At 40.0% G+C, this 20,754-nt stretch overlaps 1 protein-coding gene across 18 annotated transcripts in view; it reads right to left on the bottom strand.

Annotated features, from left to right (window-relative positions):
• The window catches only part of RUFY3 (RUN and FYVE domain containing 3), a 76,266-nt gene that overhangs the window by 44,588 nt on the left and 10,924 nt on the right, over positions 1-20,754 (bottom strand). For 3 of the 18 annotated variants that reach the window (XM_075929415.2, XM_006133896.4, XM_089778133.1), the window contains one exon: positions 8,355-8,408. The exons of 14 other annotated variants lie outside the window; for them this stretch is intronic. In XM_075929415.2, the coding sequence (XP_075785530.1) occupies positions 8,355-8,408 (54 nt within the window). Of the gene's footprint in view, positions 1-8,354; positions 8,409-9,003; positions 9,140-20,754 lie in introns of those variants that run through there. One more of the 18 variants, XM_075929423.2, reaches the window with a different exon arrangement.

The following is a 20,754-nucleotide window of genomic DNA, read 5'->3' as shown; positions in this document are numbered from 1 at the left end:
TTTACAGCAGAACCTCAGAATTACAAACACCTCAGGAATGGAAATTGTTCAGAGTGGACAGCAGTCGGAAGCAGAGAGGAGAGCACTGACCTTCCCAGATCCTGTATTTTAATTTAAATTAAACTACCGGTAATACAGAAACAGTTTCCTTACTTGGGATGCAAAATCCCATTTAATTCCTTAACCGGTTTCATGTAGTATAAAACCTGTTAAAGTTAAGGGTGATGCTTACTTGGTAACTAGTTAACTGGTAACCCAGTTACATCCCTATTCCTTACTTTGTCAATTTTTTTAAATTCCCCTGTAAGTTTAATAGTTTACATTAAACACAGTAGTACACTGTATTTGTTTCTTTTTTTTGTCTCTGCTGATGCCTTATTGCGTACTTCTTGTTCCAAATGTGGTTGACAGGTCAGTTCAAACTCCGGTTATCATGACTCAGGTTCTATTGTACAATACAAATTGCTAATGAGAAAAAAAATCAAAGAAACTATAAACAACAACTTAACAGGTAACTTGTTGCTACTATTGCTATATTATTTAAACTGCTCAATGTTCAAAACAGGGGTGGGGACCCTCAGGCTCGGGGGATGCTTGCCTAGATCTGGTCCCCAAGGTTCAGGACTGCCTGCTGCCCCAGCGTGGGGCTGGTGCACACAAAATCTATTAGGCTGCACTCCCCTAGATTCTGATGTGGGAGGGGAATGTGGGGAGTTTCTCCTTCTCATTCGGGGGCCACATCAGTGAGGGTTAGTTTTGGTTTGTTTTTTTCCCCCACCTGTGTGGGGCCCCCAACTGATTTTTTGTGGGTCAGTGGCCCCCAACCCAAGAAAGGTTCCCCATCCCTGCAACCTACCGTCTTGCATGCAGTAAGAGTGAAGAGAGTTTCCATATAACTTGTAAAATGCCTAGAGGGATTTATGGAATTGCCTACAGTTCAAACTGGAACACAAATGACTGCTTAAGCCTGAAGCTACAAGAAGGATAGTTCAACTAACATCACTATACATAGTTAAGCTCATCATCTTAGATTTTATTATTATTATTATGGAGATTGCCTATCTCCTAGAACTGGAAGGGACCTTGAAAGGTCATTGAGTCCAGTCCCCTGCCTTCACAGCAGAACCAAGTACCATCCCTGACAAATTTTTGCCCCAAATCCCTAAATGGCCTCCATAAGGATTGAACTCACAACCCTGGGTTTAGCAGGCCCATGCTCAAACCACTGAGCTATCCTTCCCCCCCCAAACCCTTGTACTCTTTAACTTCTTACACTGCCACTACCACTGGAAGCAGCTCTGATTGTCACCATATGTAATAAGCAGCAAACAGTAAGGATGAAATTCTGGTCCCACTGATGTTTTGCCATTGAAATCAATGTGACCAGGATTTCACCTTACGTTTTCTCAAATATACTTTCAGAGGATGTTATCATCTAGAAGTAGAAACTTCCACAGAACAGACAGCTTTCTGGTACCCATATTTAAGTTTGACTAATTCAGTGCCAGTAGTAACGTTCAGAATAAATAAACTAGAGTTGCAAACATACTCCCACATTACAGGAAGCCTCAAAAATAGCCTGGTGAAGCACACTGCTTCTTTCAGATTACAGACTCTGTATTTTTAGTCTTGTAAAATATGTCGAGTCACCCATATTCTATTGGTCATTGGATGAACCAAGACTTCTCCCCATCTTGTTCTACAGAGAAGCTAAGTAAGGCAGAAGACAGAAAATTGCAAAAGCCCCAAAAGAGCTCATGAGCCTAAAACATTTTTCCAAAGATGAGTTAGGCACTCAGGTACCTACATCTCACACAAAGTCAATGTAATTTAGACCCCCAAGGGCTTAATTACTTTAGAAAAATGGAATCAAGTGCTTTTGATCCAGACTGCATTTCTCTTCTTTCTACAGCTAAATTCATTTTGAAAAATTAAGAGAAACATTAAGCCAGAAGCTTTGTCAAGTACAGGATATCATGGGATGTTTCTGTCAATGTCATCTAATCTATTTAGGGTAACTCCCATTCATTAGACTACTTTTAAATGCTCTCCTACATTTCATCTGCAGTGTGAATCTTAACTACTACAAAGACAATTTCCATGTATTCAAAATGACCTGGAAGTTATATCATGTACATATTTTGATATATAATTATATATTTGTGAAATACTATTCTTCCCCCAGTGAACAAGCCCCACAACTCAGAAAATGTCACTTTGTATATCAGGCCTAGTCAACACTAGATAAATCAAGACAACTTAATTATCCCAATCGGAAAGGGGTGTGTGTGGATTTTTAACACCTCTGAGTGACACAGTAAAGCCAACCTAGTCCCCAGTATAGACAGTGCTAGGTCAAATGAAGAGCTCTTCCATCAACCTAGCTACTACTTCCTTAGGAGGTGGATTACCTATGCCAATAGGAGAAGCCCTCCCATCAGAACAGATTGTGTCTGTCTACACTGAAGCACTACAGAGGCACAACTGTGCTGCTGCTTTAGTATTTTAAATGTAAACTTACCCTCAAATCAGCATTAGGATGTTAAATATCAGTTAACTGAATAGTCGATTAACCTCATGAATTCTTATTGGTTAGTCGACTATTCTGTAGTCCCCAGGAGTGGGGCCAGAAGCCAGTGCACTCCGGCCCCAAATCCCAAGGAGCCCCCTGCCACTCCACACTGCTGCCTCTGTCAGAGGCAGTAGCATGGGGAGCCAGGCGGGAGCTGGTCCACAAAGGGAGCCAGTTTAAAAACCAGTTCCCCTCATGGACTGGCTGCCTGTCACCCCACGCTTTAGCATTTGATAGAGGCAGCAGCACAGGGTGGCATCCGCCCCTGTTTAAGTCAGGGGCCAAGTTCCTGGACTGGGCAGCAGCTGCCTGCCTGCCTGGCACCTAATACATTTTAAATGCAGAGCTACAGTGGGGGTAGGTCCTGGATCCAGTGCGAGCCAGGACTGAGCTGGGCTGCTGGCCAGCCTGCTAGAAAATTTACTGGCAAGTGGGGAGGAAATGCATGTAGTCTATAGCATTAACCTATAAACATATCAGTTAATCGACTACACTATTACATCCCTAGACAGCATCCAGATTAATTTCTGTGATACCAATTAATTTTAGCAGTTCAAACTAATGAACTCTGAAGTCTGTTAGAATTTCAAATGTATCTATAGAGACTACATCCATTGCTAGTTTATACAATACAATTTCCACCTCAGAATTTTCTCTTAATTTTAATTTCCCTTCTGGCAGCCACTGTTGTGACACTTTGTACTTTGTCAACAGTTTGTAAAGCTCTCTGGAAACATTGAAGGAGACTGTGAATCAGGGAAAATTTATGGGAAGCGTAAACTTGAGGAACACACGAGTTCTTCAAAAGAGAGACTTCACTCCATGTGCCCAGCTTCTTGCAGATTAAGATCCTGTATCTGCCTCCAAATACAGTTTCTGCCACTTAATGTACATTCTACAACACTGATCAATGGCTTGTTCAAAATGCACTAAAATAATTTAGAATATGCACTGTAATTTCCTAATAGAAAATCAACCTCATTTTCTCAGAAGTAAGGAAGAGCATTAGATAAGTTTGGACAAAGGAATTTTTCAATGTAGGAAAGGGACACTTTGGGGACATGAAAATTCTGAGTTACAGAGAATCTTGAGTAATTAAGGCTGTTCTGACAATCCCAAAAATTATTATGAAATGGAATGGAAAATGTAAGAAAACAACAGCTGTATTAACAGAGTTATCAAAAAGTTATAAAATCCAATGCGTCTCAGAACCCCATGTAGACAATCCAACTCAAAGTTAAGATCAGTTGACTGAGGCACGGTCTACACACTGGCAAGTTTTTTTTTTTTTTTTTTTTTTGCCAAGCATCAGCTTCTTGCGATAAACCAAAAGAAGCAGCCACACTAACATGCCACTTTTTGCACCGAAACACCTCAGCTGCAGCACTGTAATAAAACCATCCCCAGCGTCATAAGCTTGTTGCACTGAGGCTTTAAAATGTGGTGGGGCCAGTGTGAATGCCCCTTGATTGCTTTTATTGCTACAATGGCCCTCCAGAGGTGTCCCACAATGGCTGGAGTGTCCTCTATACTCCCTGTTTCGAGCTCAGCAGCCCTGCAGCATGCACCCCACCCCTTTCAAAGCTCTGTGCTGTTCTGCTCCAGGACACTACGCTAACCAATAATGTAGAACAGGGCTACTCAACTTGGTAAGTCCCAGGAGCCATAATGATACTCATAGCACATGCCAAGGGCCACAACTTAAGTGTAGATGCATATACATACAAATATATAAGCAAATAGCTTCTTTCACACAATGCCCCGGCACTATTGGCACCTCCTCCTTGGGGGCTAGAAACACGGATACCCTGCATCCATCTGTTCCAGCCAGCCCATCCGCTTGTGTCTTTCAGTGCTCACCCCACCTGAAGACGCATCACCATTGTGGAGGATCCCACCTGTAGGCCGCATGTTGAGCCTCGCATAAATCCAAACGACACCGCGGGCCGCAAACAAACATGCTGCAGGCATGTGTTGAGTAGCACTGATGTAGAATGTGCTTACTGTCTCCCACAGTAGGAGCACAGGCAGACAAAGGTGCATGTGTGTGAGTGAGAGAGAGAAGGAGAGAGACTGGGCAGTGCAGAGCCAGAGAGGGAGGCATGGGCTGAGAGCGGGGTCTCCCCCTCCCAGTCTTGGGGCCAGTTGCTTCCTGCAGCTGTCGGAATTTATAGGACAGCATGCCAATACACTTGTTCTCCCCCTACACACATGGTCTCCCCATGCACCTCATTGTCTGTCACACTCCCTCACACTTCACTTGAAAAGCAGCTGGTACCGAGACTGAGAAACCTGCATCATGCGACACTTCACCTGCCTCAAGAGGCATTGCAAGCCATTCCCAAAGCACCGTGCAGCCAGTTTCACAGCAGCATGGCTACCACAGTGTACTGCTCTCTTGGTCCTTGAAAGAGCTGCTAGTGTGGATGTGCTCCAGCAACACAAGGAGCGAGTGTGGACACACAACAGCACTTTTAATTAAAGCGCTTGAACAGAAGTGGTAACATTTTGGCACAAAAACTTGCCAGTGTTGATGTACCCTGAAGTTGTGAAGTTAAAGTACATTAAACCCATGTCGACACTCATAGTCATAAGTAAAGTGGCCTTAAATTCACTGAAGAAAGACTGAAGTAAACTGAACTATAGCCACTTGTGAATTAGAGAATTCTCTTCACAACTTCAGTTAATTATTTAACTTTTTTGATGCTTCTTGTGTAGAAAGGTTCTCAGTTTCTCATCTTTCATCAAGTGCTACAGTTCACAGGCTGCCATTTTAAAGAAAAGGAATACAAGTGGAAATAAATGCTCAGAGCACCACACACACAAAAAAGTTCTTATAGGTGACCAGAAAAAAAAGGGGGGAAGAGAAGGGGCAAAAAGGCTTGTGACGTGTTTCTTTAAAATGTAAAAGCATGAGTATATTTTTGCAAGAAGTTTTTTCTTCCTCCTTGCTTTTTGGTCTTGTCTATTCTGGAAAACTAGGGGAACTAGAAAACTGGCAGGATAACAGCATAGATATTAAAGAAAGGAAACCTTTGTTTAGAGGGAAAGTAATTTTTATTTTACTTTAAAAAAAGGATTTTTAAAATTTCTTTTCGTTAACATCTATTTAACTTGGACAACTGAGGGGGAAAAAAAACCACATTCTTTAAGGATTTACCTTACCTCTTCAATTAAGGCCTGGGAAAGCTCCCTGTATGAGTCATCCAAGAGTCTTTCCTCCCAAAAACAGGAGGAGGAGGAGGAGCAGTGGGGAGAAGAGACAATCTAACACATCTCAAGGAAAAAATAAGCAAAAAGAAACCCCCAAAACTATAGGATGTCTTTTTTACATCACGATGAAAAAACAGAAAAGCTTAATGTTTTTCCTTTGCAGTTGACCATGATTATACTTTCCTTGAAATACTTTTAATATCTAAGTAACTGTAAAGCTACAAAGTGATACTTTTCCCATGCAAAAGCAGCAGCAGGCGCAGGGCTGGAGGGGGAAAAGGAAACAGGTGGGAGCTGGTGCTCGTGGGGAGCACTGGCTCCTGCCTTCTCCCCTGCATGTAAACAAGTGACCACCAAAAAACACAGAGATTACTTGTTTACACAAATACACTCTAGTCTTGGGTAACCCAAGCTGCACCTCATTTAAAAACAACTTCCCTTACAAAATCAACATAAAAATACAGTGTCACACCACACTATTATTGAAAAATTGCTTACATTTGCATTGTTACCATACAACTATAAAAAAATAAACTGGAATTATAAATATTGTACTTACATTTCATCATGTGCGTTATAAAAACCAGTACAAGCAAGACCCTGTCTCTGAAATTTTCATTTGTGCTGTCTTTCCTAATGCCTTTTATGAAGCTTGTTATAAAACTAAGCAAATATCTAGATGAGTTGATGTACTCCGGGAAGACTTTAAGTACCCCAGGGATACACAAACCCCTGGCTGAGAACCACTGGTATAAAATATACATATATGCGCATGCATGTTGAGTTTGTGTTTATATAATCCTGTTTAAAAAGGGAAACAATAATATAACAGTGCTCAATATATGTTGCTTAATACTGTTAATTCTGTATTAAGAGATGTACCCATACATGTCCAGTCAATGTAACTAATGTCTTCATTGATATTTTGGGTTATTTACAGTAATAAAATATCTTCCTAAACCAAACCAAAATAGTAAAACCCACTGTTACACACTTAAGAGGCCCTTTTCACTGGAGGTATATCTATAGCCATCTCTCATCAAGCTTGACTTGGTGTCTTGCCCTTCACTACTATATATCACCAGAGAAGATAAAAATCTTGGCAGTTTATAAAAATCCATTTCTTATTTAAGTAACATATTATTTTCTTATAAAGAGTTCTTTACTTTCGTTCCATTTTATAATCTTAAATTGCTCAACGAGATGTTTCTTTAATTAGCTTCATAATTGTTAGTAGAATTTCAAGATTGTCTTTTTAAAGCATACATGAACATATAAATTGTGAAATTGACAAATTCAAGGCCTCATTAACATCCTTACTATGAGAAGTGTCACAAACTCAAAACACAGCATTGATAAGCAATTAGCCTGTGCTATATTTACAATCAACATTACCTTCCCATAATTAACTGAGCTTCTGCAAGTCAAAAAAGCTGAAATGTTTCAACGAGGCTATACTTGACTATAATGGTCTGAAATTTGAAAATAAAGGATCTAAGTTCTTACATCATTTAAGTGCATTTAAAATTCCCAATCTTCAATGCCTAAATTTAGGCGTAAGAGCCTAACTAAAAGCTTCAAAATATTTATGGAAATAAAATTTAATCCTTGTACATTGAAAACATTATGTAAAGACTAACTTTAAGCATGAGTTGTCCCATTATTCATGTGAGTAATGTTACTCACCTGCTTAAAGTGTTTGTGGGATCAGGGCCTTAGTATTTTGGTTTTTACCTATAGCTGTTTTATAATATCCGAATATCCTACCATTAAGTATTTTTTAAAACATTAAAATGTGTAACAATAAAGTTATACTAGCACAAGTTTAAGTAAGTTCCACACAGCCTCAACCTATTTTAATCCACAACTGATTAAATTAATTAAAATCAATTGATTTTTAAATTGCTTTTATATTGCTATGCCCTGTAAATTTACGTAACTATATTCTATGCAGTGCTGCTGTAGCCATGCTAGACACGATATAAGAAAGGGAGGAAAAGAGGAGACGATAAGACATGTATTCATCAAGATAAAGAACAAGTTAGTCCCACATTTTTTACAGTTTCCATTATTTGTCTCATTTTCATTTTAAGTCTTTACATACAGGAGTCTTAGCTGCTTGAGAGGTATGACAGAATTTATCTCTAAGCAATATCAACTGCTTTTTTCTTGCTCGTTGTTTTTTAAAAAATTAAAGAATTTAGAAGGCAAGACTGTCCATACGGGACCAGTGTCAAGTAGGAGCAAATCTGGAACCAAAAGCCTACACATTATCTTTTCAAAGTGTAATAATCTAAATTAAAAAAAACCCACATGCACATATACTTATTGTGACTGAAAATATTTTCTTTAGAACCCTAACAGTAGTAACCACAAATCAATACCAGAAAGCAACTAGTTCAGTATATTCAAACTATGAACCCAGTTCAATCAGACAAGTATATTTGCAGAGCCACAGTTATTGCCATTGCAAAGGAATACTGTAGCTGGTGCTCAGAATCAAAGTAACACATTAAAAAGCCAATTAAAAACAGAAATAATAGCTGAAAGACGTTGGTGTGGCACGCACCTTCAGTATCATCCCGCAATTGCTCCACCAAATCTGTCAAATCCTCCCAAGAGTCTTTGCAAACAGCAAAAAGAAAGGAAAAGAAAGATAAAATGTCATGCAAGCCAAGATCTAAAGGAAAGAATCAAAATCAAGATATAAGAAAGGGAAAACCGAAAAGGAGATTTCTGTAATATAAAACTCAGTTTGCAGTAGTAAGATTTGCAATTCAAAAGGATTTATTAGTCTGCACAAAGTAATACAGCAAGGCTTTATTAGAGAAGGGAAAGCAATTATTGCATAGTTGGGTTTGGAGATTTTTGTTTGTTTAAGCTTTCAGGCTGATACTTTTGTAAAGCATTTATTAAAAAAAATTCAACTAGAAAGCCATATCTTTTTATTTTAGAATTATAAAAATCTAAGTACTGGCGTTCTCATTTAACTTTATGCAACATCTCTCCACAACTATGTCTCTTAATCTACCCTGCAAATTAGCAGACAGCTAATAGGCAAGGGAGCCGAGGTAGAGAACCTGGCAGAGGACTGACAATGGCAAAAGAAAAAAACCTGTCTAAACATGCTCAGTAAAATTCTCTGTTCTCAACATTATAAAACAAAGTTACCAAACAAGAACATACATACTCATCATGACTCTGGGCTTCATACTTACATTAAATCTTTCCCAGAGCACCAATTTGCAGTTATTTGGTGTTTGAGGGGTAAAGAAGGTTGAATTCCCTCATATGCTGAGAGGCAAGGTGAGCAAAGTACACATTCCACTAAGACCTCCTTTCTGCCCTGCCCTCTTTCCCCGCCCCCGGAAAACTACAGCTAACCTTTCCCAGCAAAGAAACTGTGTGTTGATTTAAATAGCAAAGACAGTCAAACCCTACACACACAAAAAAGTGAAAATGTGATAGGGATCCTAAAATTGAGCAGAACAGAAGGCTCCCATAAAATATTCTGACTGACAAACCTTCAGATTCATCTTCATAAAATTACAGTTCATTCTAATCCTTTTTTGGAAATTATTTTTTCCTATAAATTCTTGTATTTTCCAGATGTTTTGTTTGTAAAGGAAAGCTGTTGAATATATTGGAAGTAATGGAGTGAAACTGCATTTCAATTTCACAGGACAGAATCTTTATAGGTACTGAAGATAGTGTCAGAAAAATGTAATATTATTGGGAAACACTTTATTCAATAGATATTAGGCACCTCAGTTTCATTATATAAAGTTTTGTGGTTTAAATCCTTAAAAAGCATCTAGAAATTAATTTGTGTTAATTAAGATTTACAAGCATGGGTAAGTAACAGCCTCAGACCCTAGTAATTTCCCTAATCCTTATTTACATATAAAGGAAATCCAGAGGTTTTGAGTCACAAACACCCCACTGTCAGAAGCAGATGATTAAACAAAGATTCATTCTTTCTTTATGCAAATACTTGTGGTAATAAAGAATAAATAAGGAAAACCTCCACAATGTTAAAAATTTCCAAAAACAATGGGTAAGAAAAGTGTCCACTAGGCATCAGCAGATTTTTAATCCACTCTTTCCTTTTCCTCTGCTTTGATTTTGTTGCTCTCCCCTCTATGCACAGTAAAAGACACTTGTGCGTCTCCAATTCTATAGGTGAGTTCTTTCCCTCAATCCTCTCTCTTCCCAGGGACCCCTACAAAAAAATTCACAATACTGTAAAATGCTTTCCAGCAAACCCTAGGGCTTTGCAATTATGATCTTCTGGTCTACTTGTCTTCTGATGCCCGCACAAACAACAGATTCTATTTCTCTCTTTTTTTTTTTAAAGTTAGATATTCCCTCCGCCCCTTTATTTATTTTTTAGTTCTGGACATCCAACACTCCGGTCATATGTGTTTTGTTAGTCTGGTAGCACTTTAAAAACTATTTGTTGTTGTTTAAGTTTTTCATATTATATAGTATGTCTTTCTGCAGTGACCTTCAGCCATTTCCACCATTTTCTCTAGCTGCTAACACAAAAAATCCTAGAAAGCCAACAGTTTCTAACACACGAAACGCAATATCAAGTTAGATTAGTGAAGTCCAACTAGTCTAGTATTCTGACAAAGTTAGCCATTAAATACTTCAAAAGGAAGGTGAAAAATCTTTTGGTCCATTGCATGGGCCAAATCTGGCCCACAGGCCATATGTTTAATAAAACCAGAAATATTAGGAAAAGATGCATGAGAAGTCTGCACAGAGATATAAAGATGAAAAACCACATTTCCAGGTAATTCTTTCACAAGCCACCATAGGCATTGATCATATTCACTTTCAGAGCATGGGAGCAGCACAGAGGCTACATAAATTTGAGCGGACATCTGAGATTAAAGGGACCATTACTTCATGAATTTGGTTTCATGAAAAGAGAGAGTATGAGTGAGTGGGGGGGGGGGGGGAATGGTACTAAGAGAAACTGAATCAACTTAAAGTTACATTTTTGTCTAAAATCTAACACCTACAACTGGTTTAACAAAAATAGAGCAAAATGTTTCTATGAGTTTCCAATTGATTTCTTAGTTTATTTGACAACACTTTGTGTATGGTCAATATCTATGTTAACTCTATTTTCAGTTTTCGCCCATTTGTGTGGGTCTCACAGCAAAAAAGAGAAAAAAAATTAAAGACAGGAAACATTAAAAATTGGGAATGCTGGGATAGCTGTAGTAAGTATAAATGCTTAAAATGGTTTTTAAATTATGAGAAGCAGCCTGAAGCCACAATTCTTAAAAAGCCAAAAAATACTAGGGCATTTAAAAAGCTGCATTGTCATAAGCAAATAAGATTAAATCCCCTCAAATGGGAGGGACTCTCCAGTAAGTTTCCAACACATCTGTTGATTGCTAACATATAAATTAAAAAAAATAGCAATATGTTATGTAACAGTTGTGCACAGTTTTCTAAAAAATCAAAATTATGAAGACAGACTTGTGCTGAGATAGAAACCTCTTAAAATATTTTAAATCAAGGAAACTACATTGCCAATGCCTATGCCCAAGCCCCTTGTGACTATCCACTTCAGTATAATGCAACCCAAACACAGAGCGCACTAACAAAAGACAGGACTATGCAGCACTTTGTGAAGAGGAGACAGCATAAGTTTAAAGGCCTTGTCTACACTAAACGGAAGATCGTTGCTGCCATGATCAATCTTCCAGAGTTCATTTTAGCGAGTTTAGTTAAAACTCTCTAAATCAAACTCAAAGGGTGCCCCCGCCAGCGTCCGGTACTCCTGCTCTTGCCAGTAATAAGCGAAGCCAATGGGAACATTTGTTCCCCTCGGCCTCCTGCTGTGGGGGATACCGCCAAGCTTAGCTTAAAATAAGATGACTCCAACTATGTAGATTATATAGCTGGAGTCGGTTTACTTGAAGCCAAAAGCAGGAATACTGGATGCCGGGGGAGGAGGGCACCCTATGAATTTGATTTAGCAAGTCTTAACTCGAGTTGCATACCTTAAAGCCCAGCTGCTGGATCTAGTGTAGACCTTGCCTAACAAACTGGTCAAAAAGACCATGCAAGTGGAAAAGTATGAGATTACATAACACTGCGTGGCCTCAAAAATCCACACAAAGGACTTGACTACAAATTAAGGAAGGAGGAGGGGAGGAGTTGTGACCTGTGACTTGGTGGGACGAACCAGAGTAAAATGTTGAAATATCTGGTTTGATACTGATGATTGGTGGGAGGAAATGGAAAGCAACAGGGCCTAAACCCCAGCACAGGTATTCCTTTATGTTTCTTCATTTAAATGTCCCATAGAGGAAATCCTATAGCACTGTCTTGCACATAAATACCTATACAGTATATTTCAAATCAAGCAGACATGAAAAATGCCAACATTTTTTTAAAGCCAACACAGGGCACAGTTTGACCATTCTCTGCTTAAGCTTCTACTCAGATATCAATGGAGCTCAGCATGTAGTGTTACAGTACCTTTAGCGGGCTCCCAATGCAGTAGGAAGTCCATATTTTAAAGCTTTAGGCTCTGTGGTTTCTACAAGGGTTTACATAACATGATATCAGCCTTTTACAGGGTCAGTCCAAAGGTCCATCTAGCCTGTCTTCTGACAGTAGCCAATGCCAGGTGCCCCAGAGAGAATGAACAAGCAAACATCAAGGCATCCATCTCGTCACCCATTCTCAGCTTCTGACATAGGCTAGAGACACCTTCTATCTTCTGTGGCTCCCCTGGCCAGGATCACCGTATTTTCTAACACTGTTGTGCAGATGGAAGAGAATGGCTTGTCACAACTTAGTACAATGCTCTGGCATTGGAGTCCTCATGAAAATTCACCAAAAAAGTGTTAGAACATTTTAAGGTTGTGTGTCACATTCATATGAACATGGTTTAAATAGAAATAAATATTTTGTACGTTAATAAACATGTAAAGAGAACCAAAAAGGTATGCTATGTTTAAAAATGAAACAAAACCAAAACCCAACATCATGTTGGAAAACCAAACTAACGATGCAGGATTTAAGCAAAAATCAACCTGAGGGCCCTTAAACCAGCTTGTCGTTACTTACTATAAAATGCCTGACCCAGAAACAGTGATTCAAAATGCCAATAATGAACGTATATAGGATTAAAGAAATACTGCAGACAAAAATTATTTGAGAATCTACTGACTAAGCTGGCAAAGGCAGCACGTCTAGGTGAATTTCAATCAGAATTCACATGAGTAGTTAGAGGAATAAAAGGTTTTGAAAAAAACCCTAAGATGTGGTATTTTCAGTTCCTTTTCACAGCCATATGGAGAGTGAAAATATGAAGGTTAGCAGACTGCTCAGCATTAGAATTATGCAAAATGTAAACGTTTTCTTTTACAAGATCAAGTGAAACTTCTCTCATTTCTACTTATGTGCAATATGGAAAATACCTATTTTTGGTATTAAAATATAAAGTCACTATTAATTTCTGTTCTCTGTAAACTTAACTTAGGCTTCAAATAGGTCCCTTCTCCAATTAAAAGTTATCTAAAATACAGTACTATAACTCTGAGCAACTCTCTCAGAAGTGGGCCTAATTTTCCTGTGTATACCAAAACATGAAAAAAGTTGGAATCACTTTGCGTTTATCCATGTATATTTTATATTTGTCCACACCACGTATCTGTGCATATCGTAATCTGTGAATTGTTCAGTTACACTTTCAGAGCAAGAAGGTATAAAACAAAAAGAAAAGGAGGGAAACAGGGTAGGGGAAATTACATAATCAAATCTCTAGTAAAAATGTTATCATATGCCAAAAAGGGAAGATTGTTTAGACACACACACCTGAGAATTGCACAAACCAAAATCAAAAGTGTGTGCGCACATATACTTACGGCAAAAAGAAAAATTGCCTCAAAGATTATGAAGCTGGCCACAAAGTGTCAGTTCCAAAAACTCCTTCCAAGCCAACATCACTGCAGCAGCCAGAAATACTAAACTATAAAACTAGGAAAATGAAAAGGGAAGTAAGAAATCTGTGTCAAACCCCTCTATCTATGAACTTACATTACCCCTTGTAGGACTGCAATCCGCCCCAGAAGCAGTTAGGTAGCCACCGCAAGCTTCCCAGGGCTGGAGCTGTGGCGAGGGTGGGAGCAGCCAGACAATCCACCACACGGCCCACCCTGGACATGTGCCGGAGCTAGGGCCAGTGCTGTGGTGCAGCTTCTCCCTTGGCAACCTGGCCAACAAAACCCCAATCAGACAGCATCCTGTCTCCAGCCCCAATCCTGAGGCAGGCCCCACGGTCCAGCTCCCATCTGGCTGCAGGAAGAGCATGGGTAAGAGGAGAGACCACTATCCAGCTGAGGCAATCCTGGCCAGTCTCCTTGTCCAGTCACTGCTGCCTGGGTGCAGCAATCCAGCCCTGGCCAAGTAAAGTTACCTGGCCACCAAGCACCCCTCCCCTCACATACTCTACTTCCCACCCTGAAGCCCTGCCCTGCCTCCTGTGCCTCACACAAACACACCCTGCCCTGAACCCCTCATCTACCCCAACCCAGACTCCTGAGCCCCGACATCCCCAGCCATGAGATTGACAGGACAGCATGAAGCTGGATTTGACCAGTTACGACGTAAACTTCAAAGAAATGTGCAAAAAGATGCAGCAGCGGAAGTCCCATTAAATAAAGTCTGTGAGTACAAGGTTTCATGTATGCTATTAATCATGTCAATTAATAATACTAAGCTGAATATTTTCAGTCATGCAAATGGGCATTCTTATGCAGATCTTTGTTGCCCACTTGTTCTGAATTTTGATGTAGTTTAGCTCTTTGGTTTGAAAAGGTTGCCGACCCCCATTCTAGGGGCTTCCCAAGATACAGAAAACAAGGGAACCCAGACAGACATTTCATGAAGAGTGTTGTGGCCAGACACGAAGGATTATCAGGACTCAGAAACCATCCTCAAACCACTGACCACGCAAGAGCCAGCTTTCTCAAGGGCACAACCAGTTTCCTCCATAAACTCTGCAACATTAACATCCCCCCTCAAAACATCATCCTTGCCATCACAGACATCACTTCTCTATACACTGCTGGTTCTCAAAGTGGATCTGCTAATGGGCCACTCCAGTTTGTTTGTAAAGGTTCCACAGCCACGAAGCCTCGTGACTCCCGTTGGTGCCAGTTCGCTGTTTACAGCCAAGGAGAGCTGTGGAAAGCAGCGTGGCCTGGGCCGCTGCTTCCCACAGCTCCCCTTTGCCATCAAACGGGAGCCAGAGGGGACTTGAGGGAAGCAACAGCCCAGGCCATGACGCCTCCCACAGCTCTTCTTGGCTGTAAATGGTGAACCGGCACCAGCAGGAGTCACAAGGCTTCATGGCCATGGAACCTTTAGATAAATAAACCAGAGCTGGTGCCCATGGGGAGCCCAGCTTTAAAGCCAGCTCCCCGGAGCACTGGCTCCTGCCTGTTCCACTCCCTTGCTGCCACCGGGGAATGGCAGCAGGCAGGAAAGGCAGCTCCATGGAGTTGGCACATGCACAGAATTGTCTTAAAAGCCAGTTTCCCATGTGTACCAGCTCCCACCTGTCCCCCTCACCCTCCGCACTGCTGCCTCTCAGAGGCAGAAGAGTGTGTGGGCGGGGGGGGGGGGGAGAGCAGGTGATTCTGCGGGATCTGATGCTTGTGGGGAGCCAGCTTAAAAGCTAGCTCAAGAGCTGGTTCCCCCCAGGCACCAGCTCCCACCTCCCTCTCTTGCTGCCTCAGTATCCGAGGCAGCAAAGAGGTGGGGGGAACTACATGTAGTCGACAGGATTAATTGATAAGACCAAGCTTATCGGTTAATGGTGTAGTCGACTACATGTTGACATCTCTACTGCACATAAAGTCATAGTTCATTATGCAATTTAATCCTCACTCTTCCTCCCTGAATAGGTTACTCCCCCTTCTGGCCCCACTCCTTATAACAAGAGGAAAGCAAGAAGTCAAAATGAGTTTTACAGATAGAATTTCTCTAGTCTGGCACCCGCAGGGCTTGACCATTGCTGAACCAGAGAATTTGCCAAACCATGGGAGGGTAATATTGCAGTAAATGGGTCTCTATTTCACTGAAGCAAACAGAACAATGTTTGCAATGCTGCTTAATAATTTATGACTGTACTAATACACCTTATGTAAGCTTATATGTAGCCAAGGTTTACTAACTCTTTATAACGAAGCGTTAGTATTATTACACAATTTTATTCTATGGGCACAAGTAGATAAAGCATAAAATACATGCTTACATTTAGCAGCATTACCAACACTTCCATTGCTTGCTGGTCTCTAAGGGCATGTCTAGACCTCATCCCTCTTTCGAAAGAGGGATGTAAATTAGACAGATCAAAATTGCAAATGAAGCCGGGATTTGAATTTCCAGCACTTCATTTGCATAATGGCAAGCTGCGTGTTCTTTCGAAAATATTTAGAAAGCAAAACAGCTGCCTAAACGAGTTTTTTTCAGAAAAAACACCCTTTTTAAAAAGATCCTGTAGAATTTTTTGAGTACAGGATCTTTCGAAAAAGGGGTTTATTTCAAAAGAACCGCGTCTATACAGCGGTGTCACTTTCAAAATACCTGTTTTCAAAAGAACACGCGGCCGTCATTATGCAAATGAAGTGCGGGAAATTCATGGCTTCGTTTGCAATTTCAATCTGTCTAATTTACATCCCTCTTTTGAAAGAGGGATGTAGTCTCATAGCCTAAGACAGCATTTAGGGGTAATTTAGAGCTAAACACAGCACAGAACACTGAGAGCCAGGCCTGGTGGCTGAGTGTAAGCAAATGAGACAGGATTACAGGAAACTTGGCTATACTCAAGGTAAGTGGACATACAGCTAACTAAAACCATGCTGGACCACAGATGTTGCCAGACCAGAGATTCAACCTATTCAACTGTGTCTCTCCACATGCATTTTACCATGTGTAGGCTCCAAAGCATGCAAGTCAGGTCTTAATGCAGGTCACTTGCAAAAAACATAACAAAATGTTACTTAGGATGTGATTATACTGTTTTATTCTGAATTAAAAGAAAGATGGAAGAAAAATGGTAAAGAAACCACAGAAAAACAATTTTCAATTTAAAAAGGTCACTCAATACATGATGCACTAAGTTGATGGAATAATATTATTTCAGCCATATTTAAATAAAGCATTTATTTTTCAAGTAGTAGAAGCTTCTTCATGCAAAAATGAATAAATAAAATGTTTTAAAACTCCTGGCCAAAAGCAAGATGTTTCAACCCAAGCTGATTTTAAACTACCAAAAATTAGACTAACATGAAAGACGTACCCGTTTATGATGTAAATGAGTCACTGTAATTCAGCTTTCTAAATATAGCATTTTGAAGCTAAGTGAAGTAGTGCATTTGATACAATATATTATTCCTCTTATCAAGACAGTCTCATATCATAAGGCTGTGATGCACACCAATTATACTTTCAATCATAAACTGATCCCAATAGTACTAAAATTATTAACCTAATGTGAAACTCTGGCAAAAGCGAAGCTATATCTTCCCGGGGAGAGGGGGAGAAATTCAACAGACCTTTCACTCTACCTCAGGTGCACTCATCTTCAGTTATTACAATAATGCATGATTATTTTGTGCTTCACAATTGCCCACTAAAGGTCAACTATCAATTCCATTTGAATACCATTTGTGCACATGCATGTTTTCAAATCAGTAGTTAAAAATCAAGTGTTTTCTACTTTTTAACCCATAAAAAGATGGACTATATTGAAAACAAAACAGCAAATAACCACTAACGGTGCACCTCATTATTTTATTATATTGCTTAACAAAAACAAGGTTCCACTCTCTCAATGAACAAAACTTTTTCTGCTGGGGAAAAAAAAAACCTGTTAAATTTATGTCTGTTCTTTGCATCTAGATAAGATAATGGCTTTTTGAGGTCACCAAATTAACCACCATCAATAGTACCAGCAACAACAAGATGTCCTGTAGTGCCTTAGAGACTAACAAAACATATATATATTTTAAAAGCTTTATACAGACAGCCTGCAGCGAACATGGCTCCCCCACTGCTGAGGAGGCTTCGCTGAGGGCCAATGTGTATGTAACTTACCGCCAGGGGAGGAGAGAGAGGATAAGGGGCAGGAGTGGGCCCACCACTGACAGAAGCTGCTCCAGTCGGAGCAGCTCCCAGCTACAGTGGGCCCCACAGTGCTGGAGCAGCCCCCTGCCTAGGATGGGAGGGGAGCTGCTCCAGCTCCTAATGGTTAACCATATACACCCCTAATATTCACATGATTCTTACTACTACTTTTTTACTCTTTTCCCTGGTATTTTTGTCTCAAATGATCAATAAGCTATGTTTTTGTGGGACATACAGAATCAGATACTCTCAGTTATCTGCTTTATGTTTAAAACACATTTTCTAATTAATGTGCAGTAAAAAGTCAACAGAAAATGACAAGAGCAAAATGAACTTAAACCTCTTCTTTGGACCATTTGAAAAAATTAACGTTAACATTTTTGTAACTTGCTGGTTTATCAAAAATCCTGGTGTGTCAGCTTCAGAATAACGAAAAGAAAGCAGGAACGCACTGAACAGAATGTAAATCCTATCTTAACCAGTCACACAGAGATAAGTTTGAAAATTAAGATGCTCAAGGACCCACCTACTGAGAAAGTTGGGAGAAAAGAATCGGGAAATCACTAAAACCTGCAATGTGGTCCAGCAGCAGAATCCTCACAGGAACTTTTATGAGGGCAATTGAATGTATGGTTTTGTCTACATTCAAAACAACAAATAAAAATTCACTAAACTAAAAGCTTTTTTCACTGAGTCTTCTCTTACTGTATCTGTCATTCTACTTTTCCATCGCCCTTTCTTGTCCCTTCTATAGTCTTTCATTGGGAATTGATACTTTTCTTTCTAAGGATGTTACATTTTGATTAATAAGCTAATTGAATAGTCGATGGGATTTACATCAACTATTCGAATAGTAATTAAGGACTTCTGCATTCCATCTTTGAAATGTACAAGAGCCCCAGCTGGGGCTCTTGTGCAATTCAAAGACTGAAATGCATGTGGAGCCCGGAAACAGCAGGGAATCCCACTGACCCCAGGTTCCACACCAGCGCTTCTTCTTTGAAATCTACAAGAGCCACAGCAGAAGCTCTTGTGCATTTCAAAGCAGAAACGCTGCATAGAGCTTAGGGTCAGCAGGGGACTCTAAGTCCCCTGCTGCCCCAAGGCTCCTTGCAGCACTTTCTCTTTGAAATGCACAAGAGCCTCCGCTGGGGACTCCTGTACATTTCAAAGTTGGCATGCCATGTGGAATGCATGTGCCACTCCTCGCTGGCCCCAGGCTCCCTACAGCACTTCCACTCTGTAATGTACAAGAGCCCCAGCAAGGGCGGGTGGAACCTTTGTTTTTGTCACTGGGTGAAACACACCTTTTAGTTTGCACCAAAATCCCCATCTCCCAAATTTATATTTAGGGAGGCATTTTGGGATAAAAGATGGGTGAAGTGTTACACAAAACCACCAGCTCCACTTCATTAGGAAGTTTTATTCAATAAGACTGCTTGCTTGAGGAAAGTGAACAGGATTTCAGGATTTTACCCTATTCTTGGGAGACAGTGTTTATTGGGGTCATAGGTACGTCTATTCATTACAACTTTGCTGGAGTCATTTTTGCTATATGAGAGAACATAACTTCCTTTAAACTATTTTTGCAGAGAGCACTTGTTTGTTGTTTATTACCAGGACTTTTTCAAAGCATTTAATTCAGAATATTACCTGTTTTCTGATGATAGATATGCTCCTGGTCCTATTAAAGCCAATAGGAGAATTATCATTTACTTTACTGGGAACATGATTAGACTGGGACCATGAAAATTCACAAGACAATTAACTGCAAGCAGTTAATGATTGGTGCTCCTCATATGTTTTGTAGTGTCACATAAATCTTGAGCTGTAATTACTCCATGTTATTCAGTGCAGCTCAATACAGCTAGAAAAGCTGTAATATTTTATGGTCATAGTGTCAGATTATTATTTGCTTTAGTTTATGTCTACATGAAAAAAATTGCCAAAGGTTACAAGGACCTTTAGCATATCCCTACCACAAAGCCTCAAAAGTGAATTCTATTACTCTAAATACATTAAGAGATGTGGTTTGATGGCTCTTGTAGCTAAATAATGACATAGCTATAAGGAGACCATGAGGCAAAAAAATGTACAAACATGTCAATAAGAACACTGTACTCTATACTAGCATCTTGAGAATGTGCCAACATTACTACTCAAAGGAGACAGTGTTGGAAAGACTAAAATATAATATAGTGTTGTATTACAGGTTGAACCTCTCTAGTCAGCACCTGACCAGTGCCAAACTAGAAAAATGGCCCACCCTCAGGAGGTTAATATTGTCTAGCAGCAGTACTAGTACCTCCACTGCTTCCTGGGCTCTTAGAAGACATTCAAGGGTAAATTAGAGCTAAATAACAGCACAGAACACTAAGAGCCAGGACTGGTGGCTGTAAACAAACTTTATGGGACCATGGGAAACTTGGCCACACCCATGATAAAATCATGCTGGAACACAGATGTTACCAGACCAGAGAGTGCTGGCCTATAGAGGTTCAGTCTGTAATAGGGTAAGATCTTCTGTAGAGACATGCTTTAAGGGAAAACAAAGTGTCAAATCTAGCACCTTCACAAAACCATGTTTAGCTGTGATTGCCAGATCTCTTCAGCTCAGTCCCATAAGCTTGGATCTTAGAAAGGTAAGACATGTCTAATGGTAGAATGGAGGCTTCAAAGAAAATCAAAGTACTGCAGAAAAACAGCATTTCTGGCATTCTTTACTTGATGATTATTTGTTCTGTTCATTCCCTCTGGGACACTTGGAAATGACCCAGTACCCTGTCTTCTGACAGTGGTCAGAG

The sequence above is a fragment of the Pelodiscus sinensis genome, chromosome 4 (assembly GCF_052426305.1).
Source record: "Pelodiscus sinensis isolate ZL-2025 chromosome 4, ASM5242630v1, whole genome shotgun sequence".
NCBI lineage: Eukaryota > Metazoa > Chordata > Testudines > Trionychidae > Pelodiscus > Pelodiscus sinensis.
This window is presented reverse-complemented; position numbering and strand designations above follow the sequence as displayed.